The 26,720-nt window shown below is 54.4% G+C and overlaps 2 protein-coding genes across 5 annotated transcripts in view; one reads left to right on the top strand and one right to left on the bottom strand.

Moving 5' to 3' along the window:
* The window catches only part of SYT7 (synaptotagmin 7), a 271,753-nt gene that overhangs the window by 142,276 nt on the left and 102,757 nt on the right, over positions 1–26,720 (bottom strand). The window lies entirely within an intron of this gene.
* Positions 1,182–26,720, top strand: part of MYRF (myelin regulatory factor) — a 64,080-nt gene continuing 38,541 nt past the window's right edge. For all 4 annotated transcript variants that reach the window (XM_056353460.1, XM_056353458.1, XM_056353459.1 and 1 more), the window contains exon 1: positions 1,182–1,415. In XM_056353460.1, coding sequence (XP_056209435.1) covers positions 1,370–1,415 — 46 coding nt within the window. In that variant the 5' untranslated portion in view covers positions 1,182–1,369. The remainder of the gene's footprint in view (positions 1,416–26,720) is intronic.

The following is a 26,720-nucleotide window of genomic DNA, read 5'->3' as shown; positions in this document are numbered from 1 at the left end:
TCCAGTGTGCCGCTAGCACAGAGCTGGATGCCCAGGTCCTGCATGTGGCTCTGGGTGTCTTCTGCTGCATTCTGAAGTGAAGCATGGGTGTACAGGGCTGAGTTCCCACTGGGAGGTCTGCTCCTGACATCTTCACGCAGGGGGCTCTTGCTGAGGACAGACAGCATGCTGCCGGGAGGACGGGGGCCTGAGGGTCAGGGGTTGAATCTTTAGCTGGGAGCATTTTGTTTTGGGGTCTAACCTAGCACGGCCTGACATCCAACCTGGCACCGACCAGACTTAGGTCTGGGCCAGCACTCAGGCTCCCGGGCAAAAATACATTTTTGCTTCCTTCCCATGCAGCTTGTGCCTGAAGATGGGGGAGGTGAGCGTGTGTGCAGGGACAAGGGGCGTGGGGTAACAGAGAATAACAATTGTCTTAATGGAAAGAGAGAGGGAGAGAGAGAAGAAAAAAGGGCTGTTGAGCTCTTTCTCTCCATCCCCGAAATAATAGACCTATTACTATCCCCAAACCTCAGGCCCCCTCCCCTCCCCGCTCCCCTCCCCAGAGAAGAATTGGTCACTGCACAGCTGTGTGAGCAAGAAAAATATATTTATATATATAAGAGAATCTGCCCTTCTGAATTGGTTTGTGGGGATGGACAAAACCTCATTGTGCGCTTTATCTGCCCAGAAGAGAATAGTCCCACAGTCTCTGCCTGGCAGGGGCTCTGCGTTTGGTTAACTGTGGTCAGATAACTGTAACTTCATTTAGCTACTGTACTGTTATTTTTTTTTATTATTATTTGAGGCATTATTATTGATTGTGGCCACATCTGGGGAAGAAAACACAACTGTCCCTTCCCGCAGCCCCCGCACTGGAAGGACGTTTTAATTTTATTTTGGGGGATTTGAGGCTGGGGGGGGGGGGGTCGATCCCAAGTGGGTTGCGCTGGGGCTTCAGGCTGTTGGAGGAAGCTGGGTTGCGGGGGGACGACCCCCGGGCGGGCGGGTGCTGGGGGAGCCCCGGGTACCGGGCGGGCTCTCCCTGCCGGCGGGGGCGCGCGCTGCCCGTGGCGGGAGGAGGGGGGGGGAGGAGGAGGAGCAGCAGCAGCAGCGGGCCGGGGCACCGGAGGCGGGGAGGGCGGGAGGGAGGAGCGCGGCCGCGGCAGCCCGAGTTGGGCAGCGCTGGGCGGTGCGCGGCGGAGGCCGATGGGCAGCGGGCGGCCGCGCTCGGTGCCGGCACCGGCTCCGGGACCCCGCCGGGGCGGCGCGGGGCGCTGAGGGCGGCACCGGGGCTTCACCTGCGGAGCGGCCCCCGGAGCGGCCCGGGGGCATGCCCCGCTGCGGGCGCGGAGACTAGCCCGGCCGCCCGGTGCATGGCCCAGCTATGGAGGTGGTGGACGAGACGGAGGCTCTGCAGCGCTTCTTTGAAGGTAAGAAGGTGCCCGCTGAGCCGCAGCCCTTCGGCCACAGCCCGGCCGGGCTCCTGGTGGCCCCTGGGGACAGCAACCGCCTCGTCCGGCACCGGAGTGACCCCAGGTCCCCACGCCTGGGCAGGACGCCAGCGCGCATCCTCCGGCGTGGGGTCCGAGCTGGAGGTTTAAGCAGGGCTGCGAGCGTGTTGCATCCTATGGTACGGTGCGGGCACCCCGGCCAGGACCTTGCCGTGGCCCTCGCCCGTCCTCGGAGCAGGCACCAGGGTCCTGACGGTGGCTCTGGCATATGGGTTGCAGGCGTCGCCGTGGGGCCAAGCCCCCGGCCACCCTCCCTGCTGGCCTCAGGACCGGCAGCCCCCCTGCCTGCCCCCGGAGCTGTGGCCGCTGGGCGCAGCGTGTTGAAGCAGGGTCACCGCTCTGGGCTTTGCTGGGGAAATCGCCCCTCTTTGGTCACGAAGACAGCTGATCCCACGGTGGTGTGTCCAGCAGGGGACCCCACACCAGCTCTTCATCTGTAGGCCGGCACTGTCCAGCCAGAGCCCGGACCCCTTTGGGCACCACGTGTCCGTGGATCAGAGTCTCCTTCCCATCGGTGCAAACCAAAGGCAGCTTTTACTGAAACCCAGTGGTGGAAAAGTGATTGTAAGGAGAATTTGGCCTCTCTGTCAAGCAGGGGTGGAACACAGTTGCTCATGGCAGCTGAGGGGTTGGTAGGGCTGAACTGTGTGGCTGGGGAGGCGTTGGGACTCCAACGCCCTTTGCTGTTCCTCCCTCGGCTCAGTGTTTCTTCTCCCCGGTCTGGCTTTGTTGGTACACTTTGCTCTTCCTTGTTGAAGGTATTGTTGCTTCTCTCTTTCACTTGTCTTTGTTTCTCTCTTTGTGGGGCTGTGCCCCGCACCACATGCCCCTTGTTCTCTGGTGGGCCGTTTGCCAGGTGGAGGTTCTGGCTGCACGGGCTGTGCCACCTTGCTGTGAGCCCCTGGCACACAGATGCACTGGTCGAGGGGAACAGTGCGCCCATCCTAGCAAGGCTCCGTTGCGTTAGCAGGTCCTGTTGCCAGTGGCGGAGCTGGGGTCGGGGACCCCAGTCCATGGAGAGCAGGCTGTGTGCATGGGTCAGCTCTGGAGCCTGGATCCCCTCTGGAGTCCTCATGCTGTGCTTCGCCTGCGGTGGGATGGAACGGTGGGATGGGACAGTGTGCTGTCTGCTCCGCTGAGCTGCTCACTTGGTGTCGCCTGGGGCAGTTGGGGTGGGAGGACTGCGCCCCTCCTGTTCCTTTGGCTGCTGGAAGGACTTAACCTGGGGAGGAATGCAAAGATGCACCACAAACAGAAGATGCTCTCAGGAGTGAACAGGGGCTCAAGCTGTGTACTTCTCACTTTCCTCTCCTCTGGCATCCCTGTGGTGCCTCAGTGATGCATCTCTTCTTCAAAGGAAAAAAAGCATCCCGTTTGTTCCAGCCGTGGTTCTGGATTCCCAGGAGCAACAGGATTAGCAGGGATGGGAAGCCTCGCCATGCGGGCTCTTATCGTGTGCTCCCAGCCTGTGTTCTCTTCAGCCTTGAGGGGGCTTGTTTTGTGTTTAGGGTTTCACTTGGACCAATTTCCTAAATCTTGCCCCCCCCCCCCCCCCCCCCCCCCCCCCTCTGAGCATCAAGCACCTCCCTGGCAGCCTGCACAACCCTTGCTCAGCACCCCGGTGTTGCTTACAGGCATTAGACTTCAGCTGTCCGGCTCTTCTTTTCGTTTGTGGAAGTGGCATTTCTCTCTCTCACCCACAGCATCTTTTTATAGGGTGGAAAGTTTCTTTCTTTGTCTGTCTGTCTCATTCTCTCATTTGGGTGATCCTGCTTGAGCAGGGGAATAGGGCAAGGTGCCCTCAGGAGGTCCCTGCCCATCTCCATCATTCTGGGATTCTTTCTCTCTTTTTCTTTTTTTCTTTTTCCTTTTTGCATCCTTTTATCTTTGTTTTTTGTTTGGTTTTTTTTTTTTCTTTTTGTCTCTCTCCTCCTTTCTCTCTCTTTTTCTTTTTTGAATTAAAGCCATCTGGTCCCTGTAAAAACCGAGAGTGAAGGAAACTGGGGCTGAAGGATATTTCTTAGCCTCTGCTTACTTTTATTTTTAGAACTTCTCTGAGCTTAATTTTTTTTGTGGAGCCCAACATGGCTGTTTATTTTGTTTGAGCAGCTAGATCCCTTTGGCGGTGTTGTTAAAGAGCATCTGTTACAACACAGTGTTTGAGGGTGAGAGGGGAAGAGGAGAAAGTTTTATTATGAAGGGTTGCTGCTCGGTTCAGTTTAGGCAGTGAGTGAAGAAACAAAGTACTTTCCTTTTTTGCACGTTGTAATCGTGGTGCTCTGAAGGAGTATGTGGCCAAACTGATCCTCTGTTATTTGGAAGTGAAGGTCAGTCTGTGCCTTAAACTGCTAGCTTTGCAGCCACAGAGCCAGATTTGCCTTGGAATCTTGCTGTCCTGAAGAATTAATGGTTTCTGTATGTGTAATAGAGTGGTGAACAATAGATCTGTTAGAGTTTATTAATTTGCAGGAATAAATAGAACTGATTCCTTGCTCCCATCGTTTCTTTAAGAGGTGTCTGCTGATTCCCTTCCTGGAGGGAACATGTGTTCAAATCATATTTTTTTTCTTACAGCGAAATATTTTTTTCTTCTCACAAATCATCTTCTCACCAAGTGGAGATTTTACACTAAAGGGATTTCTTCCTGTGCACTGAAAACCCTGAAATAATTTGGGAATTCCCTTTCCTTTGCCTGTCTCTGATTTGCACAGGATCTGAGCCTGCTATAAGCAATCCCACCACATTTAAGAGTAATCCTTTAGGGCTTGTGTAGCACTCGGTATTTCAAAGTGTCAGACAAGGATTAACTGGTCTCTTCTTGCAGACTTTTGGGGAGTGGGGGCTGTGCTGCTTGAGGTGTGGAAGAGAGTTGGTGTCTGTACTAATGCTGAGTCCTGGCGTTTGGCTGGCTCCAGCGACAGTACGGCAGGTCCTGTCTGCAGAGCAAGGCTTGTCTGGGGGAGCGGGTGCTCCTGAGCACTGAGGGCCGGTTGCCTGCCTCTGGTTTTCTCAGCTGCAAGAGATGGGCTTTTATTTTTGTCAAGATGGCTCCCAGTATCTGCTTGGGCAGGGTAATCTTGTTTCCCTGGAATGGAGTTGTCTGCTCTGTGAGGATGAGGTCTGAGACATGCAAGGACGGAGAAGTGGGAGAATGATGTGAAAAGTCCAGGGCTGTGCCCTGATGTTTGGGAAGGGGCCAGGGGAAAACATACTGAGTCTATAGGAAAGAGATGGGTCGGGCTTAACTTCACATCCCCTTGGGATGCAGATGCTGTGAACGCAGGTCTAGCTGGCAGCATGGCCTCTGAGCATCCTCAGGGCGGGCCTGTCCCATGTTACGGGGATTGTCACTGTCCTGGTTTGCGTTAGCACAGCTGGTAAACCTGTGTGGTGGTGCCCAGGACCATCCAGCTGAGGAGAGCTTGGGCAGGCAGCTGGGACAGCTCACAGGCAGAGAGCGTGGGATGCTGCGGGTTCTGGCACTGGAGGTAAAGGAGCTCAGTTTGGTCTTTCCATAGTATTGGGAGTGTTTACCCAGAGCATTTGTATTTTGTATCAAAGGAAAAGTAGGGAGTTGAAAGCGTCTGACCCTTGGCTGGCATCCTGCTAGAAACCTTACCTTCCTCCCTGCCTACCACTCGCGTAAGGGAAACAGTTACGACAGAGCTCAGCTATTTGGGATCCCTCTCTCTCTCTCGGCTAATTTATGAGATAAGAGGTTGTTAAAGAATGTATATCGGGAAAGATGTGCAGAGCAGGGCTTGGGGGGCAGGGGAGTGGGTGGTTCGGCAGATGGCTGAATGGCGTTAGGGCAAGAAATGGACAAAGAATAGCGAACACTAAAAGTTTGGAGGATTTTGGGTTGGGAAAGACAGGTGTTGGTTAAACAGAAGGGACCAGATTTCACTGAGGGCATGCAAGTCCTGTGAAACGAAGCAACTCTTTCCAGTTTTTCATGCAGCAGCACTCAGAAGCGTGTGTTTGCTGAGCAGCCGTGTGTGCATGCGTGGGGGCTGCCGGTGGGTGCGTGCTGCTGGAGGGGCTGCAGCAGCCTCTGAGCTGGGAGGGAGCAAATGACCACTGGGAGCTTTATCGGCAAGGCAGCAAACGTGTTTGTATTAGTGAATGTTTTTGCCCGTAGGAGTGTATCTGTTTGGGTGTTAGTGGGTATGGGTTGCTTTCTCAGTGATCTTTGTTGTGTGTTGTGGAGCACTTTGTGTATGTGGGTAGGAAATGCTGCCTTGCAGCCCTGCAAGGAGAGGTCTGGGCCGTTGCCCCATTTTCCTTGGATGAAGAAATGGAAAATGACGAGGCTGAGGCAGAGACCTGAATCCAGGACTCCTGCGTTTGCACCTTGTCCACCATGCTGTGTCGTATGGGTCGGGTCTCTGCTGTGTGTCTGCAGGAGGATTTGGTGGTGGACAGGAATGGGTGGAGAAGGACTTCGCTGGTGAAACTTTCACTGATGTAAATGAGTGAAGCCGTGAGCTTAAAGGAAGAGGAATGATGGTTTCTCTTCAGAGCTGGCCAGCACCTCATGAAGTGTCCCTGAGCTGGAAGGGCTCTGGCTGCCAGCAGTGCTGGTGACCCAGCCTGTGAGTTACAGCTCGCTGGGGGTCCGCTGACCCACGGGGGCACCTTCAGTTTCTGCCAGGCAGCAGGTTGGGGGTAGTGGAAGAGAATCACAGAGTAACAGGGGACTGCTTTGGAGTCTTCCTGGCTGCTTAGGGATGCAGGAGGGAGGCTGCTGGTTTCTTGAGGCTGCAAATGCTGGGAACAGAAAGGGAAGGAGGACAGCAGAGCCGGGACCTCTAGAGCAGAGGCTGTGGTCCGTGGTGGTGTGGCGCGGCCAGCAGAAGCTGTGCACACAAACCAGGGCAGCTGACCCTGCATATGGTTTTGGGTGCCTGGACTTGATGTAGCAATGCAACCACAGCAGATGGGAGCATTTAGTTTCTTAGCATTCTGTGAAAGAAGGGCTTTTAGGGGAGCTGGGTTTCATGCTCACTGTTCACCCTCTGCCTGTTTGGTGGCTGCCTGGCCCTTAGCCTCCGCGTGCCCCAAATGCATCTTCAGGCTCTGATGCTGTGCTGGAGAGAGGCTTTCCCGCACCGCTGGTGGGGAGCTGTTTGATGTGGCCAGCGCAAAGGCAGAGGGAAAGCATTGGGAAAAAGCTGTGGAGAATCGTGGGCTCTGTGCGAAAAGCACAACGTGATCTTTGCTGCATGTCGCTGTGGGTCCTTTGTGCCTAGACCCGACTCTCGGGAGGAGCGGGCTTGGGGATGCAGTGGCTTTGCAGTGTGACAGTCTCTCCGCGGCCTGGCTGGCGCAGTGGGGAAGGTAAGAGGCTTTATGTGGAGCGCTTTGCTGAACGGAGTTAGCCCGTGACAGAATGGTCCTGGGGAACCTGGTACAGCACAAACACATGACCATCCCTCCTGGTAATCCCCTCACAGACCCAAATCCCAGAGTGTAGCAGCAGCCTCCCAGCTTCCTCCCCGGCCCTCCCACTCTTCCCTGAGGGAATAGAAAAACCAGCAGGCAGCAGCCCTGGGACCTCGACCAGCTGAGCTAGGCAGCATAATGACAGAGGGAGAGAGCAGGGACGCAGCGGGAGCTTGACATCTGCTCTCACCATGCTCAGGATGCGCTGGATCCGAGCAGGTAACAGCACAGATCCCCCAACCCTTCCACAGCTCAGCTTGCTTTCCCCTCTGCCTCTCCATCTCTCTCCAGTGTGATTGCCTTCTGATCCTCCTCTCTCTGCCCTCCGTTTCGAGCTTCCCCTGCCCACCCGGCTCGGGGTCTGCCTCTGGTCAGCACATGCCCTCAGCAAGAGCAGGTAACATGAGGCTGCTGGTGAGCCCAGCTCCATCCTAGGGCCTAGGCAGAGGATGGAAAAGAGAAAAACGTTCCCTTGAGCTCATCAACCAGTGGTCTGCATTGCTTGGCTGTGGCCCAGGGGCTTTCCTGGGCACAGGGGGAAGCTGGCATCTCCATCCCAGCCGGACCAACAGGAGGAGCTTCCCAGAACCTTCAGCCAAAGCGCTTGTCCTCGTCTGCTTCTCAGGGCAACGCTAGTGCAAAACAGTCTGCCACTTCCAGCAAGGTCTTGTGACCATGCTGGTATTTCTTTGGGGTCTGCCCTCTCTCCCCAGTTTCCCCAAAACTCCTTTTTCCTGGGTGGGAAAAGGCCAGGAGACATCCAGATGGAGTAAGGCCAGAGCGCTGTTCACAGGAGGGTGGATCCCTTCAGGCATCTGATAAAGAGCGGGTTGTGATTCAGAAAGAGCAACGTGAGCGCCCGCCCGCAGGGGCTCCGTCGGGACGGGGAGAGGTACTTTGCCCGTGTTCTGGTTAATGTATCTTCCACAGGTTGGCGTCCCGGGAGTGACACCTGGATGCGGACCAGGAGGGGTTTGGGAAGAGCAGATGAGAAGGGAGTCGTGCTGGAGGTGTGAGCGGGCCGATGGAAGTGGGCATGCTGGTGACTCAGAGATCCAGCTGACCCACGCTGCTCCCTGGGCTGGGGTTGTGCTGCATGCAAGGATGTGGGGAAGAGATGCCCGTCAAGAAGGAGCCTTACTGGGATGCTGAATAGGCAGGGTTTCCCTCCGCTCCCTCACCCTTTTCTACTAGAGCAAAGCATTGGCTAGGGCTGGCCTTCTAGGACCAGAGACATCCCAGCTGTCATTCACTGGCGGCAAGAAACGCAGAGAAAAATGGCTTTGGTGCACAGTTAGCCTGGAGAGACCTGGGCATCACCTGGAGAAGTGCAACCCCACCAGAGCGGTGCATAGGGAAGCCGCTCTCCCCATGGGCTTTCTGCCTCCTGTCATGGTTCAGCGGTGGCCTTTTTGCTTTCTGCTGTCACCCTGGTTTATGCCCTGCTGCTGCTCTCTGCCTGTGGTCACTTAGTGAGAAATAAAAGCAGGAGAGGCCTTTCAAAGAAGGGAGATAGGGACCTGCTGTACTTGCCCTCTTCTGTTTAGGAGCCTTGTGGATTCCTCCTGCTGGGACAAGACCTGCGTGATCTGGAGCTGTGAGCTGTGCTAGGAGGGTGCCAGGCTGTGGCCAACGAACCCCTGGCCCACAGCAGTGCTGCAGGTGCCTGCCCTTCCTCCGTGCTGCCCAGACAGGGTCCTCGACCATGGCCTGGCATCCCTCCAGTGTATCCCTGCCTGGGGATTTCCCTGCCCGGGGCTGGCGTTGCTCCGGCAGAGCTTTGCAGAGCTTGCCAGGTAACCCCCTTGCCTCTTCCCAGTAGTGTTGCTGACTGGACTTGGACTTTGCACTGCCTGATAAGAATCCCAGTAAGCTAAATGTGTATGAGGAATGATTAACCAACATGTGTGTTGCCAGAGGACAGAGGAGCAGCTGTGACTGGAGACACAAAACAGGAATAGGCTTGTGGCTTTTGGGCCCGAGCTGGTGCTTGCCGGGTGCTCCTGCTGTGCACCAGCTCATGGGGCAGCATCACTCAGGAGAGACAACCCACACTGTGGCCTCCTTGGTGCTTTCAAGGCAGACACCAGAACAGGGATGGACAGGGAGGGATGAGACTGTGTCCGATCAGCAGGGGAGGTGCAGAGTCCAAGGGGGGTACTGCTGCCGTGTAGGGAAGAGGGGCCCTTAGAAGCAGAGGGTGGATTGCATTGGACACTACACTTGGCTATCCTTTGGCTCCCACTTATGGTTTCATGGGTATACCCTCTTATTCCCACTGACTAGCACACCTTGGCATGCCCTTGTTTATCCTCCAGACCTTCCTTCTCCTGTTGGCACCGTTTGTCCTGCACAACAGGGACAGAGGACATCTCCTGCCTGGTCTGGTGGAGGTGGGTGGGCTGGTCAGCCCAGGACCTTCTGCTCCTTGCTGTCTTGCAGCACACCCTGGAGCGTGTTCAAGGCACGTTTGAATGAAAGGCGTCCGTCCCGAGGGAAAATGTACCATGATACTCAGGGTCCATCACTTATCTCATTGAACTTTGTCTGTTTTGGTGCAGTTCCTCAAAATGGTGAAAGGGAGATGTGGGAGCCAGGCGGCGGGGCTGGGGAGAGCGGCCAGCCCCGGCTGCAAAGCGGAGATGCTGGGTTTGTTGTGGAATGAGAGCAACCAGTTGCTGATTTTGCTGGCTTGTGGGGTGGTGGGGCGGAGAGTTGGTTGGAAAGGTCAAGGCTGGAGTTTTAAACAGCCTTGGTGTGCTCAGATCCAGGATTTGAGGGTAGAGGCCAGGGTGGGCCAGGGGGAGCAGTCTTGGGAGTGCCAGGCAGCTGTGATCGTAATCCCGTGACATCTCCAGGGGTAGGGCCGGTGTGCAGGGCTGCAGGCGGAGGCAGGAGTCCTTTCCTCTGCTGCAGCACAGTATCGATGCTTCTTTCACATCCCAGTTGCTGTGACAGACCAGCCTGGCCATAGGAAAGCTGGCATCAGTCTCTGCAGCAGTTAAACTTTTCTTAGCCTCTCTGGTTTATCCTGCATTTCTTTTTTTTCCTCACTTTCCCCCCTCCACATCCCTCATCCCTTTTGCTCTATCCACTCTTCTTTGGCTGCTCTCATTATTTTTTTGTAGTGTATTAAAGGAGATGTACTGAATTATGCCCTAAGTACTTGCAAACTGCATCAGCAAGAGCAAAAAAAGGGGGGCTGTGCCTGCAGAGCAGCGTGCAGTGTGAGCAGAGACTGAGCAGGCTAGCTGAAGCAGCGTGGGATGGGACCAGAAGTGAATAAGGAGCTGATAGGCACGTGCAATGCCAACAGCCGCGGTCTAGCTCTGATGAGATCTCTGCATTTTTAAAAAGAGCAATTAAAGCAATATTTTCTGGGGCTGATTTTTTTTTTTCCTGTACAGTCTTTTGCCATCACCCCCATGCTGTGGCAGCATGTTATCTTGGGAGGCTCAGAGTGCCAAACTGATCTGGTTTTCTTACCCAAGGAGAAGAAGATGGTAACTGGTGGGGAGGAGGCCCTGCAGAAGGCGTGGGGGTGGGCGTGGGAGAAGATTTATGAAGACACAGGCAGGGTTTCTGAAAGAGTTGGTGGCCCAATTCCTGCAAGCTGGCTGTCTGCTTTGGTGGCGAGGGACCCCAGAGCATGCCAGGGCGCTCCTGCTCACAGCCTTGAGAAGCGGGCAGAGTATAAATAATACATTCAACTTAATTTGGAATAGGATGATTCACTTTGTTTGTGTCTGGTGATACTTATTAATCAACAGTTATCATTTACGACTTTTAATCCCATGTGCTGACAACATCTGACTGCTAGATATCTCGATAAACAGGAAACCAAACAACTTATCAGCCCGCTTGATCTTGGCTTATCTTTTCTGTTATGACAAGCAATGGTTATGGACATTGATTCCTTAAGGCACTAAAGGGTGTGCTTTGACTTTATTGGAAATGAAACACCTGCTTAAGTAAAGGAAAAGCTTAAAAACTGTGCATTATAAGGGCCATCAAGCCATTTCACAGGTGGCTGCTTGCTGATAATATAATCAATGCTCCACTCAGTATAAGGACAGAAACGGTCTTTTCCCTGATGAGGTCCCATCCAAATCAAAATCTGAGATCAATGAGAAGCTCTGGGCAGGGAGGAGTAGGAGGGCTTCTGCCCGTCTCTCCTCCCTCCTGTCTGTTTTAATTCTGTCTTTGGAAAGGTGTTGGGATGGAGAAGTGGGTGGTGATGAGTTTTCACATGCAGCATGGTGGAACGTGTAGTGAAGGGAGAGGAGTGACAAATAATATTGCAAAACTCATCTCATTGGTGTTGAGGGGAAACAGCCATGTGGGGACCTGCAGGCTGGGGACAAGCTGCAGAGCCCAGAATGAGAAGTTTGGGTGCTAGAGGTTTTGCCTGGGCTGGGCAAGAGGAACTGGTCAAAAGTTAACCCAGTCCAACAGGATGGTCTTGTGGAACATCAGGGCAGGGACCTTTCCTACTCCTCTGCTTTTAGACACAGGTGCTGTGGCTCTGTTACACCCAGGAGGCAGCTGTGGGTGCAACAGATCATGGATGATCACCGATAGAGATTTTTATAGAATTTTTGTCATGAATTTTCAGCACGGCTTTCTTAATTGAGTCAAGGCACAAATTTGTAGGTGATCATGTAATTGGGCCAAGTCTGGCTTTGGAAGAGATGTGAAGGATGCCAGTGACAGTAAGCTGTCATGTGTAGTGAAGCTGATACCAGGCACCACAAATATTTCCCGCTGCTGCTGCAGAGCGAGACCTTGTCAGGAGGGTTTAATGCGCAGGCTGGGATGCTTGCTGTTGGCTCTCTGAAGGAGAGAAGTGGCGTTTACTGGGCTTTTTTCTTTAAACCCTCTTTTCTGCAGTTTTGGAAACCAAAACACACTTGAGAGTGAGCTTTGAGAAGTAGGTAGCAGGAATGAGGTGGAGAAAGTTGGCCTGATGTGTCCTCATTTTGTGTTTTGGATGTGGGCTGCTCAGCCAGGGAACAATCCACGTTAGCAGAAGAGAAAAGGCCATGAGCTGTAGGAGCGCACGTTGCTCCCTGGCATAGTCACTGCCCAGAGGAGACCTGTGGAAGTCCCTGGTTTTACCTCCAAAACCTCAAGTTTTGTAGAAGTTGTTTCTTCTTTGATCAGCCTGTTGTTTAAATGGGTCAGGGTGGTATTCGTGGGTTTAAGGCTTTTGTCAGTGCAGGAGAACCATGTTAAATGTTGGTGGTTTTGCTGTTTCACAAACTGTATAGCACTCAGTAAACCCAGAGGCTTTGTGCCAATGAGCAGCTGGGCAGGCCCGTGTTGGTAAGGTGTTAGTCCTCATTGCTGGTTGTGTTGCAGCAGGGTGAGCTCCAAACCTCTTTGAACTGGCACTGGGAGACAGACAGTGCCCTGAAGTCTTTCTGGTTCAGGTGAAGGTTGGAAGAGCGGGGAGATGAGCCTCCCCACTCACAGAGGCAGCCAAGCCAGGGATAAAGTCACATCTCCCCTCCGTTCTTATCCCTGTCTGCTCCTCTATTCTTGCTTGCTGATTTCACAAGGCCCAGGCAGCAGCAGTAAGTCTTTCAATAAAATTGCCTTCTGATTTTCCTTACTTTGACAGTATAAGTTCTTAACATAAAGGTGCTTAACTGAGTTTCAGGTTAGAAGGAACTATCAGATCTTCTAGCCTGACCCATATAACAGCTTTCAGCAGTGCAGCCTCCAGCTGGAAACTGTGGAGGGATAACAGGTTTGGTGGGGTTTTTTTTTACTGCCACAGAGAATTTATCTATGAGATTGAGGTTAGCATCCTAGCTTTGCCAGGGAAACTGTGGGGCTTCTCATCACATGTGGTTGTGGGTTTGTGTTTCATCTGTGAAAAACCAACAACAACCAAACCCAACCAACCAACCAAGAAACCCATGGCTCTGGTTTGTGGCTTTTATGGGAAGGAATATGTCCTGTTGAACTGGGAGAAACTGGTTAGTCTTTGCCCTTGGCTCAGCCCTGAGGGTCTGTATGGGCTGAGGACTTCTCTGAGGGACTGGAGAAGTCAAAAAGACTTAGTGCAGGTTGTCAGAAATTGTCAGTAATTCACTTGCTTCTGCAGTAAGCTTTGTTTTAAGAAAACAAAGACACAAATAACAGAAGTTTGTGACCACAGCACAGCGTGCAGGTCCGTTAGCACATGGGTCTGACCTGCTGGCTGGTCTCAGTACAGGTCTCTGTAAAAGCAAGTTTTCTGTCTGTCCTGTCAGAGGCAGAGGCTGGGTCTGCTGGCTTCTTCCAGCAGATCTTCAGGTCTGCGTGCTCTTTTCTGTAGGGCTAAGCAGGCTTCTCTTCAGACAAAACAGTGGGCACGTCTGCAGATGTGTGAGAAGTTCTGGGCTCCAGCACGGTTTTACGGCATGAATCCAGGCAGTTCCCTGTTGCTTTGCCTGTGTCAGCCCTTTGTGTCACAGACTTGTACAATCTTGGGGCACGACCCATCGCTCCCTTTCTCGTATCTGTGTAGCCCCCTGCGCAAGCGACGACACAGAAACAAGCGGCTGGTAATCTTGGGAATTTCCTTCGCCCCGTGTGGGCAGAGATGTCTCAGGCACCAGAACTGTAGGCACAGGCAAAGAAAACTGAAAAGAACTGATGGAGGCTGCCATGGTTGTTCAAGGAGTGTGGACTGTCCTTCTGGGAATGAGCGGCTCTGCCCTCCCTCCTGGTGCATGCCGGCGCAGGATGTGACAGCGGGGTGCGGGAGCGGGATGCGGGATGCAGGAGCAGAATGTGGGAGCGGGTTGCAGGAGCAGGCTGCAGGAGTGGGATGTGGGAGTGGGGTGCGGGAGCGGGATGCAGGAGCGGGGTGCGGGAGCGGGATGCAGGAGCAGGGTGTGGGAGTGGGATGCAGGAGCGGGGTGTGGGAGCGGGATGCAGAAGCAGGATGTGGGAGCGGGGTGCGGGAGTGGGATGCAGGAGCAGGATGTGGGAGCCAGGGTGCAGGAGCAGGGTGTGGGAGCGGGATGCAGGAGCAGGATGCGGGAGCCGGGTGCAGGAGCAGGATGCGGGAGCGGGGTGCAGGAGCAGGGTGTGGGAGCGGGGTGCAGGAGCAGGGTGTGGGAGCGGGATGCGGGAGCGGGATGTGGGAGTGGGATGCGGGAGTGGCAGTGGGCACGGCGGTACCTTGGACAGCAGTGCTGGCCTGGCTGGACCTTCCCAGCGCCCTTCTCCGGCCAGGTCAGCTCCGGCCCCACGGACACGAACGGTCCGCAGGGTGACGGCAGTGTGCCCAGCCTCGGCACGACCATTGCAGGCGGTTTCGCGTTTGCAGGCGCAGGGAGGTGCACAAAGCTGAATGTCCCATGAAATTCAGCTCTAGACCTAAGGCGTAAGTGCCAACTCTTTGCTAGTGACGAGGCGTTGCTCCTCCCTAGCCTCTTGTGTGTGAGCGGACTTCTAGGAGAATCTGCAGAGGGGAAAGTGCCTTTTCTATCATGACAGACCCCAACCTGCACAGTGAACCCCCAAAAGAAGCAGAGTGCAGGTCTGGCAGGGGTGGATCCTGCCTGCAGGGTGCATTCGTGCTGTGCCAAAGGCATCCCCGGGTCTGCCACAGAGGAAAGGGGGGAACCAAAGCTTAGAAAACTCTGTGCTGTCTTGGGGGAGTTTTAAGTGGCTGAAACTCTTGTCGTTTATCTTCTTGCCTCAGCTTCCCCCTGCCAGAATTGGTCACAGTCACCACCACAGCGGCTCTAGCCTTTTAGGTCACCTGTCATTCCGCAGCTCCCAGTGCTGCTCATAGGCAGTGAGGGATTGTCCTCCAGCCTTTGGAGGGAGCTTAGCTCCAGAATGGATTTAACATTTCTCTTCTGAGGTTAAGGAATGGTTTGTCACTTGTGTGTCAGCTTCCAGGGATGCTCCTTTCACAGCCAGGGACTGGCTGGAAGGCTCGGAGCAAGGGATGGACCCAGTGTGCTGTGTACGCCTGGCAGGAGCGGGACGAAGCCTGTGCCCTCCCTGCTCCCCTTCCATGGACAACTCCTGATTTATGGAGCTGCAGTCACATGTGCTGTGAATGAATTTTGCTAATAGAGCCCTCTCGGAAGGGTCAGTGAGCTACAGTGGGGATAAGGAGATAGGAAAATATTGTCAAAAGTGTTCCTGACCTGCTGAAAATTCTAAATCAGCTTCTGATCACTGAGTTACCTCTGAAACCTTTGCCTGTGACTCAGCGATGTGGAGAACCTGAAGGACAGTCAAACAGCGAGTGGGCCATGTTTGTGGGTTTGGTTTGCTCTCCCCGAGCTTCTTGTACCTGTCAAGGCACTGTTTGCTGCCTCTGTGCTGTGATAGATTCAGAGCACTGTGGCCTCTGCAGCTAGGAGGGGCCTCCAAGACACCCGAGAGGCGCATTGCTCCTGGAGCATCTCTTGGAGAGTTGTGGTTTATAGTTTCCAAAAGAGGGTGCCCGGTAATGCTAACACTCGTGTTTATTGCAGTCAGATATGAGCCCGCTGTGGCCGTGCTGTGCCAGCGTGGGGGAGCAGATGGTCCCTGACCTGCATGTTTTACCTCTCTGGGAAAGCTGTTGCTGCCTGCTGGGAGCATCACCTTCTTTCCTGGCTGAGGCTGTCAAATCTTGCACTCCAACTGCCATATCCTCCTCGCAAGACTGAAACCCCCTCCCAGCAGGCTGCTTTCTCCAGGGTGAGTTCATGTATGTGAGGATTCAACCACTGTTCAGCCTCCTGGGTATAAACAGACCAGACAAGGACTTCTGTAAAGCTGCTTCTGCACCCCGAGCAGAGTTATTTCAACCTTTTCCAAAGCCTCTCCAGTATTTCCATGCTCTCTTCCAGACAAACAGAGGTGGGCCACCGATTCCAGCAGCACTATGCAGAAAAGCCAGGACCATTTCTCTGTCTTCTGTTTCATAGTCCACTCGTGCATGGAGAACTCTGCAGCCATGGCCAGAGCTGTGACATTGTGCTGAGGGCTCAGGGGCTGTGGTTAGTCCTGAAAGCTGGAGCCTTTCATTTAGTCTTTTTTTCCCCCAAGTTTCCCTGCCTGTACGTGCTACTTCCAGGTGATTGTCTTGCCTTTTGCTTTGTTGTTATGCAGCAGACAGATCGCTGTTACTTACCAGGTGATTCAAGATGCTCTGTAAGAATGAATTGTTTGATTTCCTTTCTTTTTTATCCCACCAATATGTGTGCCACCTTCAAACTTTGCCAGTGGAGAACAGCAATAAAAAATGCTGAATGGCTTTGGCCCAAACACCAGTCCCTGGGGGTCTCTGCTAGTCACCCTTCTGCTCTTTGATGTCTCTATACTAGCAGCTGTATTTTAGCTCTGTCAGTGATGCAGTGTTAGATCTCTCTCATGTTCTCCCTGTCAGTTCCATGCCGGGGAAGGTTCTAATCAGGATGTCGTTTGGCATTAATTGAAACACATTGGAGAAATCCAAGGCTGCAAACACTGCAGGGCAGGGGCTGCCTGGCTGATATTTGAATTGACAACACCTAGCCCAGCAGACCTCGAGTGTGCTGCTACAGAGGCAGCTCAATAACAAGTGTATTTAGCCACCTAAATATGCTGCCAGTACCACAAGCACTGAGAGAGAAGATGAACAGTGGATTTTGCAGGAAGGCCGGGATTTCTGCCCTGTTTCCCATGAAGTCAGTCAAACTGCTGTGGTTCAGCCCAGCTGGAGCCATGGCCCTTTCGGGAAAGCAAAAGATGATGCACCTGGGGGAAGATCATTCCAAACATGGTTATTCAAAGGGAGGGAGACGGCCTCCCTGCGAGCAGCTGCGGCAGATGCTGGGGTGGCAATGGGAAGCAATAGCAGGGGGGTTGCTGTGCACAGGACAGCCACAGGAAACCAATCATGGCAGGCTGGTGGTAGCCAGGACCAGAGGAGCTGGCCTGTGCGCAGTTGTGGTTCGGAGATAGTGAATGGCCCAGCTGTGACATCCTTGTGCTATTTAGCACCAGGGGCACTGGCGGTGAGTAGCGATAAGAAAGGGAGCATTCAGGTTGGGCTCTGAGAAAGGCAGCCAGGCTTGGAGGAGCGTGGGGCTGTGGCATCGTCTCCCGAATGGAAGTGCTGAAAGTCCAGACACAAGGGGCAGAGCCCCAAGGAGCGAGCTGGGAATGAATGACCTTATGCTGGCCTTGACAGAAGGCTCTAAGAGGTCTTTTAATCTATTGATCTAATGACTCATACAATTTGTGTAATTTCCTTGCCTTCCCACTCTTCCCTCATAACTCAGCTCTTTGTCACAGTTCTGGCTGGCAGCAAGACAGACTTGTTCGCTCAGGACCTACACGCTGCTTTCCCCAGCAGGTGCTTTAAAACAGCAGCAGCATGTGATCTCTGCTGTGGTGGGAAGGAGCTGGGGGAGCCGTGCTGGGAAGGAGCAGCACTTACTGCCTGTTGTCCTGTGCGCTGGAGGGAGACTGAGGAAGCAGAGGGGAGGGATGGCCCCCGGCGGTCAGGTACCAGGAGAGGGCTCTCGATTTGGTTCGCAGGTCCCTGACATTCCTCGTGCATCTCTTCTGCGCGCAGTCCTTTGGGAGAAGGTCTTACCCCTCGTCATCCATCCCTTGTGCCTCCACGCCCGCAGCGCCAGCAGCACTGCCGTCAGGTTTGTCTTGTTTTGGGCACATCTCACCCTTATTTGAGCCTCAGTATTTGCCTTCTCTTGTTTAATGTGTGGAGATGACTCAGGCTGCACATCAAGAGCCTGAGGAGCTGCTCTGCCTGCAGGAATGTGTGCAGCCAGTGCCTCCCACCTCCCCCAGCCCAGAGTGACCTCCTCATCCTCTCCTCCATATGCTGCCCTCCCCACACAGCATCCTCCAGCAGCGTGCCAGGCACCTTCCCTCTTGGTTTGTACTGCTCCAGACAGCACACTTCTTTGAAGTGAGACCCAGAACACACAGAGAGCTTGCAGGGTGGATGGGATCCAAACAGCCTGTTTGGTATCTGATTTGTATTGTCTGGTAACTGTTTGCTAAATCCCTGGTGCAGGAACTATGTTCCAGCGCAGGAGACAGCTCACAGTTAGTCAGAAAACACAAACAGCAAATATTGAAGAGAAAAAAGAAATCTCAGTTTCAGTGTGAAAGTCTATATGGAAATAGCCAGCATGGCAGTAATCCCTAGGGAATTAAAAAAAAAATCTAATTGCATCATTACTTGTTACTTATTGTGGGTGGCTAGAGAAGCTTAGCTTAGCTCAGGAAATGGCAAAGCATGAAGGTGACTGAGCTCGTCTACGACCACCTGATTGGAAAGTAGCTTCCTTGGAGCAGAGGGCTCTTCAGTCTGGTAGTTAAGGGTGTGGAGGTACATCGTGATGAGGTGTGTGCTCATCGTACCTAAAATGAGGACCTTAAAGGGTGGAAATGGATTACTGTGGCCCCTTCCTCAGGAGATGAATTGATCAGCTGAAGCCTAATTCTGAACTGCATGTGTCTGAAGGACATGTCTTCTCCAGTGAGAAACTCCCGGGTTTGGTGGGGGACACCCTAAGTAAAAAATTACATGGGCTGCAAGATTCAGGGATGTAATGGTTGGCATTGTCTTGAGATGGATGAAATCAGAGAAATAGTGTCCCCTGTGTCCGTCCCTCTTTCAGGAGCGCAAGGAGGGCAAGAGCTCCCAAGCAGGGCACAGCAGCTCCTGCATCAACCCTGAAGTGGCAGAGCAGGATGGGTCTGTCTGGACCATTTACACAGCCCCAGCGCTGCTGCCTAGCCCAGCATGCACCAGCTGAGGGAGTACCTGCAGACACACCATTTGTACTCCACAGCTGCTGAGTAAGGCTTAGACCACCAAAGCAGGACACGTTGAATCTCCTCCTTGTTTCCTTCTTGGGAAGAGGAATGACTGCCCTGTGCCTGTGAGCCGGAGCACTTCTCTTGGTCGTGTTGCTCGGCTCCTAGATCCTTGAAGGATCAGCCTTGGGAGGTTTGTGCCATGTGTGCAGCAGAGGTAGATGAGGACTTGCTGCAGCGCTGGTGGAGGAAACCCAACGATGTAAGAAGCTTGTGGTGCCCTTTGTGATTTTTGCAGGAGTCGGTTCTGGAGGAAGTGCTATTTGCAGTGTAGCACTGAAAGTGCTGTGTGGTTGCACATCCCAGCTGTGTGAGAAGTAGCAATGACCTTGTGAAAGATTGGTGTTGGTTGCACAAAAGTAGTGGTGGCCCTCCCCAAACCCTGGCAAAAGTCCCATCTAGATAAATTGCTCTGCTTTCTTACTCCCAGTCTCCTCTGGAGGCTGTCCAGGCTGGACAGGAGAGACCTTGTTGCCTCCCAGTTGGAAGGGAGGAACGAGATGCCCGATCTGGACGTGGTGTTCCAGGCGATGCTTGGCTGCCTGTGGGCTTGTATTCTGTTGCTGTTTGATTATTAATCTTCTTGACTAAGGACTGTTTTGTGCTGGGGGGGTTCCAGGAGAGGTCGTGCAGCTCCAAGTCCCGAGTCCCCCACGTGTGTGGTGTGCATGTCTTCCAAATCGGGCTGAAAGTGGTCTCCAGAGTGGCTCTCCAAGTTTGCTAAGAGCCTTTCCAGGAGCCGCAGGCTCAGCAGTGTTGGTGGCCCTGCAGCATCCGGGGACTGTGTCCCTGGGCTCTCTCCCTGGCAGTAGCAGAGCAGCAGTGACATTGCTCAGCCATCTGCCGTCAGCCTCATCAAGTCCCTGTCCCTCTCTGAGCCTTTATTGCCTCTCCCGGTCACCACCAAGCATGACCTGGGCACCTGGGTCAGAATCTCTGCTTAATACTGGTATGTAACTGGTAATAAATATTATTATTATTATTTCATGTATTGTTGATATGCTCTGATAATAATTCACACCAAAGAAAGTTTATGCTGATAGCAAGAAGGGCTGCGCTGGACCTTCGCTGGCATGATGCTGACAGGGATCTTGTGCACATAGGTGTTACCCTATAGAAAAAGGTCACTGCAGTCCCCCAAAACTTGCAATCTGGGTCAAGTGAGCTGCAGAGAGGAGCACACAAGAGCAGAAGCTTTTGCTTATGTCTCCGTTTTTACTGTCCCTTAAAGCTCGGCTCGGCAGGGTGGCCACGTGGCTGATGTGCCGTGATCCCACTCAGGGCACAGCTGGAGGAGCTGGGCGCGTCATGCTGCTCCACCTGGGGTCAGGTGAGCCCACCAGCGTGAAGGAGCCCCGGTGGCCGGGATCCAGAGGCGGTGCTGAAAAGCCCTTCCCCATTTCTGTCTTCCTCCTGGGCTGGGGAATGATGGTGCAAGGGTCATGGAGCCAGCCTCAGGCAGCGGTACCTCTTTTTCAGTCCTGAGCTTGGGAGATGCCAGACGAAGTGGCCTTCTCAGGTCCTGTTGTCCCCCATGCCAGCTCTCCAACACCCTCAGTCCAGAGAGGGAGATAAAGGCGTTGTCTTCTGCCTCTGTGGGACTCCAAACAAACAGGGCAATGTGCCCCCCTGGGCAGGCACCTTGGACCCTGCCAAATGGCGACGCTTGTGTGGGTGCTGCTGTTGCTTCCATCTTAGTGCATGAATGGACAAGCAGGGCATTGACGGCTGCGGGGACACACACAAATGCTCCACTGTGTCCCCTCTCACACCTTCCCCTCCTCCTCCTTGGCCCCAATGCCCGGAGGACAATGGCTCTATCCATGCCAAGGTTCACAGCTGGCAAGGGCGGAGGAGAGGCCAGGACAAGGGTGGAGAGCTGGAAGGAGAAGGGACTCAGGAGGGTCTGGAGGGATAACAGCTCCGGGAGGGAAGGAACGAGGGGAGACGAGAGATGGGGAAATTCGAGAGGGGCTGGAAGAGGGATAGGGGAGAAGGTGCTGAGAGGTGGCTGGTGGAGAGGCCAGGGAAGGCAGTAGGAAGGAGGGAGTAGAAAGAGGAGGGCTTAGGAAGGTTTGGGAGGGAGGACAAGACTTGGTCATCTCCTCTGTGTGGAGCTTTTCCTGCAGGGCTCCCTGAGGGACGTGCCCGTGCCCTGCTGTGGTGCAGCGAGATGATTTCCTCTGGATCCTTGTACCTCTTCTGTCTTGGGATGTCTTTCACCACACACCTTGTCCTCCCCAGGGTGTGGGAGGTGGAGAGAGAGCGTTATCTCTCTATATATACACCTATACAGAGTGTATATACTGGCTTGTATCCGCTTCCTGCTAGTACGTCAGGAATAGCTATGGGAGCGAGGGATGCTGTGGGCCTGAGCCAGGACACGTTGAACAGTTAGGGACACTTCCCAGCTTATCTAAAGGTGCTTTTGTCAGATATATTCTTCCGTGCATGTAAGCGAAGGAGCTGTAGTAGGCCTGTGTGAGAGCAGAAGGGAGTTTTCCAGCGGCCATGGAGACACTGCGGCGGCTGGTGCTGCTGACTCCGGGCGCTGGGCTGCAGGCTGGCCATGGTTTGGTCACACCTCGTACCAGTGCGGTTCATTAATCTGTTTTGCCACTGGTGCTGCTTTGCTGTTCACCCAGGTTGTTGTTACTCCAGGGTCTTGTTGGCCACTGGAGACCTGTAATGCTTTTTATTCATTGTGTTAAGTCCGGAGTCTTGGCTAAATCCCACCTGTCCTGTGTCTCTATTCCTGTTGCACTGCTTTTCCTGCATCCTGCTCTAGCTGGTGTGGGATCGTTTCTCCTCCCAGCAGCAGGATCGTTGCTGGGTTAGCTGTGGGAGCAGGGATGCTGTCTGGGAGCTCACCAAGGGGGTCAGGCACAGCCGGGCTGCCTGCAGCCTCGGCCTCTCCACAGAGAAGGTGTGTGTGTTCAAAACCCCTCTCAGCTGCTGCATTCGGGAGTTCAAATACATGACACACAAAATTCGGCTCCCTGGAGCTCATATCTTCTGGGTAATGCCCAATTTCTCATGAACCCTCATTTCCTTAGCCCTGAGTTTGGTGTTTTCCCCAGGGTCTTGTCCCATGGACTGGCAGAGCTCAGTCTTGGCTGTGTGTTTGCTGTGACTTTGGATCTTGGGTTTTCTGCTCTGGCATGAACAGAGGATGCACAAGCTGCCCCATTGCTTTGGAGGGACAGGGCCATTCTTGGTGATGGGCTGATAAGGGCACGTCCCCAGGAAGGGACACAGGGTGGTGACTCTACCTCTGCATTGACTGGGACAAGCCTACCTTCTGTGATGGGAAGGGGCTGTGTTTGCATGTGGGCGGGAGAAGGGTGTCCTAACACGGCTGAAGATGCTCAAGGATAGGAGTGAGTATTATTTACATTATATTTAGGAGTGAGCAGCCGGTCAGTGTAGCTAGTGTAGCTCCATCAGCATCAGACCAAGTGAAGACCCCTGAAGTCAAGCAGTTGCGTGCATGCACACCACATAAAAGTTTTCCCCGCTGGCAGCCTGTGCAGATCCCGGCTGGTTGTCCTGGCGGGGCCAGAGGAAGATGATAGAGAGCTTGGCGTGAGGAGGGGCTCACCCCATGGAGGAACCATGCTGCAGTTCAGGGAGGGGGCCTGGGGGCCCCTCAGTGCCTCAGACAGCCAGGGCTTTGCTCTGGGGTGGTCCCGAGAGCGCTTTGGGGGAGATGGAGGAGTAGGTCTGGCTCAGCGTCCAACTCGGGTTACAGGAGCCCCTTTTGCTGGGAGTGACTGGTTATCATTACAGTCAGGTAATAAAGAGTTTTAATTAAGGAGGAATGCTGGGCCGGTATCTGGGGGGAGGCAGGGGCTGCAGGGTCCTTGTCCCTCCTGACGGAGGGAATCTTTCCACCCCTCTGTACACTCTGGGCATCCCTGGGTTGGGTGGATGGAGCGATGGGGAGATCATCCCACTGTCCCTTGCGCCACCAGCTGTGTCCCTGTGGCTGGCTGTCCCCAGCTGGCAGATGCATAGCCCAGGTCCCTGGGCAGAGACAGGGTTTTGTCATGGCCCCTTGCTGTGTCCCACTCCAGGCAGGGCTGGCACGGGAGGGTTGCCATCCCCAGCTGGATGCTCTTCGGGCTTCACCCTGCGCGGCAGAGCCAGCCAGGCTCCCGCTGATGGGGAAGTAGGTCTGAAGTCGAGCGCTGGCCCTGCAGCTCCCCGGGCTTAGGCAGTGTTTGGTTAGCTAGCCATGGCACAGATTCCTCATGCTCACAGCCAGGCCGGCAGCCAATCTGCCAGGGCCGAAGGATAAACAGGGGAGGAAGCAGAAGGGGATGCTGAGCAGCATGAGGCCCCGGGAATGTGCCGATGCGGCAGCCTGGCCTGCCGGTTGCACAACGCCGCGCACACGGCCACAGGAACGTGCTCGGGGCTGTGCCGGGCCTCTGCACCTCACCGTGGCACCAGTCACCCCAGTGTGGCGTGCCACTGCTGAGCTTCGTGGGCAGTGCCGTGCCTCACCATCTAATGGCTGGTGGGTCTTCATGCCCGGCAGCATTTGCTGAAGCTGGCTGTGTTTGTCCTGCTCAGCTATGTATCCCACCAACGCTCAGCACCCACTCCAGTGCGTGCTGGAGAGCTGCTGGGAGAGGGGATGCTGCATCTTGCCATGTGGGACCAGCAGCCAGGAGCTCCTGGGATCTCCTGATCCTGTTCCCCCATGCACCCACTGGGTATTTTGTTATTGCCTCCCTGTTCAGCAATGGCTTTGTCACTGGGGTGCTCTGTGCCTCAGTTTCCCCATAAGCACCCTGCCCTAAAGTGCTTTGTTCAGGGAGGGCACCAAGCAGAGGTCCTTGGGCAGGTGCATGTGATTTGCTGGTTGCAGCGCCCAGCTGAAGGGCTATCCCATAAGCTACAGACTCTCTCCAGCATGCTCCAGCCACCTGCGCTGTACCACCAGCACCACGTCAGTGAGCCTTCTCCCTCCACTGTGCTGCTTCTGACAGCTCCCCAGCCTGCTCTGGCTGTGAGCGAGCTGCGTGCCCTTTGCACCAGGTGAAGTTTGGTACACAGCAGGGTAACGGATCTGGCCCAGCTGTAGGTCAAGGGCTTCAAAGCAAAGGGCTGGTGCCACTGTCTCCTGCAGGCTGCTCCCTCTCCTGGCTGTGCTGCACAGCGGGCACTGCCCAGCATGTCACTTGATCCGAAGGCAGCGCATCCCTGGGGCCACGGATGCTGCCCCCATCCTGGCCATGCTGGCAATGGGGCAAGAGGCTTGGATGCTGCTGGAGCACTCCTCGTCCTGTCTGGAGCGAGCCTGGGGCAGCACTACACCGGTGACATCTGCTGTGCTTCAGGCAAGTGTGCTGGAGAAACAGCTGGACTTGCAGAGCAGCCAGCGGTGGAGGGTGTTTCTTGGACCTGTCTTGTTCTGGGAACCAGTCAGGGTCGAGGTGGCAGGGAATGGAAATGGGCGGCAGGTGGGCTCACCGGGGTGTGTGGCTTTGTGTTATCTCAGTCTCAGTCCTCTTCTCACAGCCTCTGACAGCACTCGGGTCAGAGCACGGTACTTCATTTGTAATTCAGTCCTGCAAACGCTCAGTGGATCCCCAAAACCCTGAACAAAAATTCCCCCTCTGGTACATGGCATCAGTGCCTCAGGGAGGCTCTGGGCTTGGCACAGCTGCTTCTCTTCCTCCTCATCACTGGTGTTCCCCCACCCCTCACTGATGTTCCCCAGCCCCTTAAAACAGTTGACTTAGTTGTCATCTCCAGGTTCCCACATCTGGTTTGCGTTAGCAGATCCCAGGATGAAGTTCTTCAGCTCTCTCCCTTCCTCCCACCCCCAGGTGACCCAGGCAGGCTTATGGGTGATTAGAAGACAGGCAAGAATAGGTGGGGGAGGGACTGTTATAAATAGAAATACCATAAACTTATCAGCCTACCACTCGAGGTAAATTCTGGTTTTAATCTCCCAGACCTGTAAATATGACGACTCACGGGGGCCAGACGCCGTTAACTGTTTCAGAGCCCCGTGGCTGCGTGCCCATCTCTGATGGGAAGCAGGATGCAGCAGAGCACCCGAACACAGGACAGGAGCAAGTTCTTGGGCCGAGCGGATGCCACCAGGAGGGATGAGCTGGCAGGCCCACGCCATCGGAGCAGGGGCAGGGAGGAGCTGGCGGTGTGGGAATCACCTCCGTTTGGATGTTGATCATGTTTGGAGGTTTGGGGAAGGCAGAGAAAACCAGTCCAAACATTGGGATTCCTGACATTCTCACACGTACGGGGGCCCCTGCTTGCCTGGCTCTGCTCATGAGGAGGGTGCTGCGGGTTTAACATCTTCTTGTTCCTCAGGCAAAGTTTACTTTTTGGGGGTCTCCTCAACCCTTTTGCAAGGGAGGGGTTGACGTGGTGTGAGAGTGGGGTGGCAGTGCAGGGGCCAAGAGGAGGACAGGACCTGGGGACCTGGCAGGTTTGGGAGCTTCTTTGCAGCAGCACTGACTGAAGGAGTTGTGAAAGAGAAGGTTGTCCTCAAAGAGTTTGCCCTGAAGACCTTCCATGTCTGCACAGGGAGGTCAGTGTGTTAGCAGTGGCTGAATTACTTGGTCGTGGTACCCTCCTGCCCTGGGATGTTCACTGTGTGCAAAGAGCACTAATAAGCTGGTTTGCAAGACAGTGCTCTTTGGGCAGCCCTGTGGGTGCCTGCGGCATCGCTCCCACTTGCTGCTGTGGGATGGAAGGCAGAATTCATCCTGCTGAGCTTCAGGGACATCAAAGGGGCTACGGGTGACAAGAGTGCTGGTATACTTTTTGGAGCACACCAAAATTTGGTGCAGAGGCAGGGCCATAGACAGGAGGTGCTGTGTGGGGATTCTGCTGTTCTTCCCACAGCAAGAGGGCAAACGCCAGCAACATGGGGGAGCTCAGCACTTCTCTGGGCTCCTCCATCTCTCTTGGGCTGGGATGAGGAGATGCGGGAGTCTGTCTCGTGCAGAGCCGTGTGGGTGTCGAGCTTCCCAGGGTCCCTCCTCAGTGGCTTCCTGCTTCCTCCTAATCCCCACTTCAGAGGGGGAGGGAGCATTGTTAGTGTCGTTAGGAGCTCGTGACTCTATGGAGAAGTATTAGCTTTTAATTAATCACCTAAGCTGGCTTTTGGTAAGAGCCCAGCCTGTGTGGAAGCTCCGGGTGGTGGGACATTCCTTGTGCAGGTTTGCCAGTGAGACCCAGTGCCCTGACATCCCTGTTCCACCCCAGCTGTGCAGGTGCCTCTGTCCCCATGCAAAGCCCTTTACATTTAGTGGCAGCCCCTTCCCATTGCACACGCGTGGCCGGACCCCGCCACAGCTGTTATCATGTCTCAGCTCCACAGCAGCCCAGCTGACGCACCTCTCGCGTCAGGGTGCTTATCGCACCCTTTGTCTGGGTCTCTGCTGAGAGCTCCTGAAGGTGACTTTTAAGGCAAGGCAGCAAAGAAATAGGGAAGCCCAGCACACCGCTGCCTATTGAGGGTCTCCTGACCTTTCTAGGTAGCTCCTGGGCTTCTCTTCTACTGTGGAGAAGCTCCTGGAGTTTGGAGGTGTGAGGAAAACCCACAGGTGTCAGACTTGTCTTGGACGGGCTCCGTAGCTTGTGGGAAGGCAGCAAAATCGGTGAAGTGCCTTTTTTGCTTCTTTGAACCTGGGTGCCAACCCCAGAACTTGGGATGAAGACAAGTTTTCCAATAGCTTTTGTGGTGGATGTTTGCCAAACACGCCGTGTGATTTATAGCGCATTCTCCTTAGCCAAGAGCGGGGCAGCGGTGCAGGGGGAGTGCTACCCCCGGCAGAAAGGTCTCAGCTGATGTGAAGGGGTCACAGTGGCCGAGGAGTGCCTGCTTGTAGAAGAGGTGCCTCGGTAGAGCTATGCATGGTGAAGTGCCGCAAGCAGGCTATGGCAGAGGTCCTTGGG

This window comes from Falco biarmicus, chromosome 10 (assembly GCF_023638135.1).
Source record: "Falco biarmicus isolate bFalBia1 chromosome 10, bFalBia1.pri, whole genome shotgun sequence".
NCBI classification, from domain to species: domain Eukaryota; kingdom Metazoa; phylum Chordata; class Aves; order Falconiformes; family Falconidae; genus Falco; species Falco biarmicus.
The sequence above is the reverse complement of the archived record's forward strand: the minus strand, read 5'-3'. Positions and strand labels throughout refer to the sequence as shown.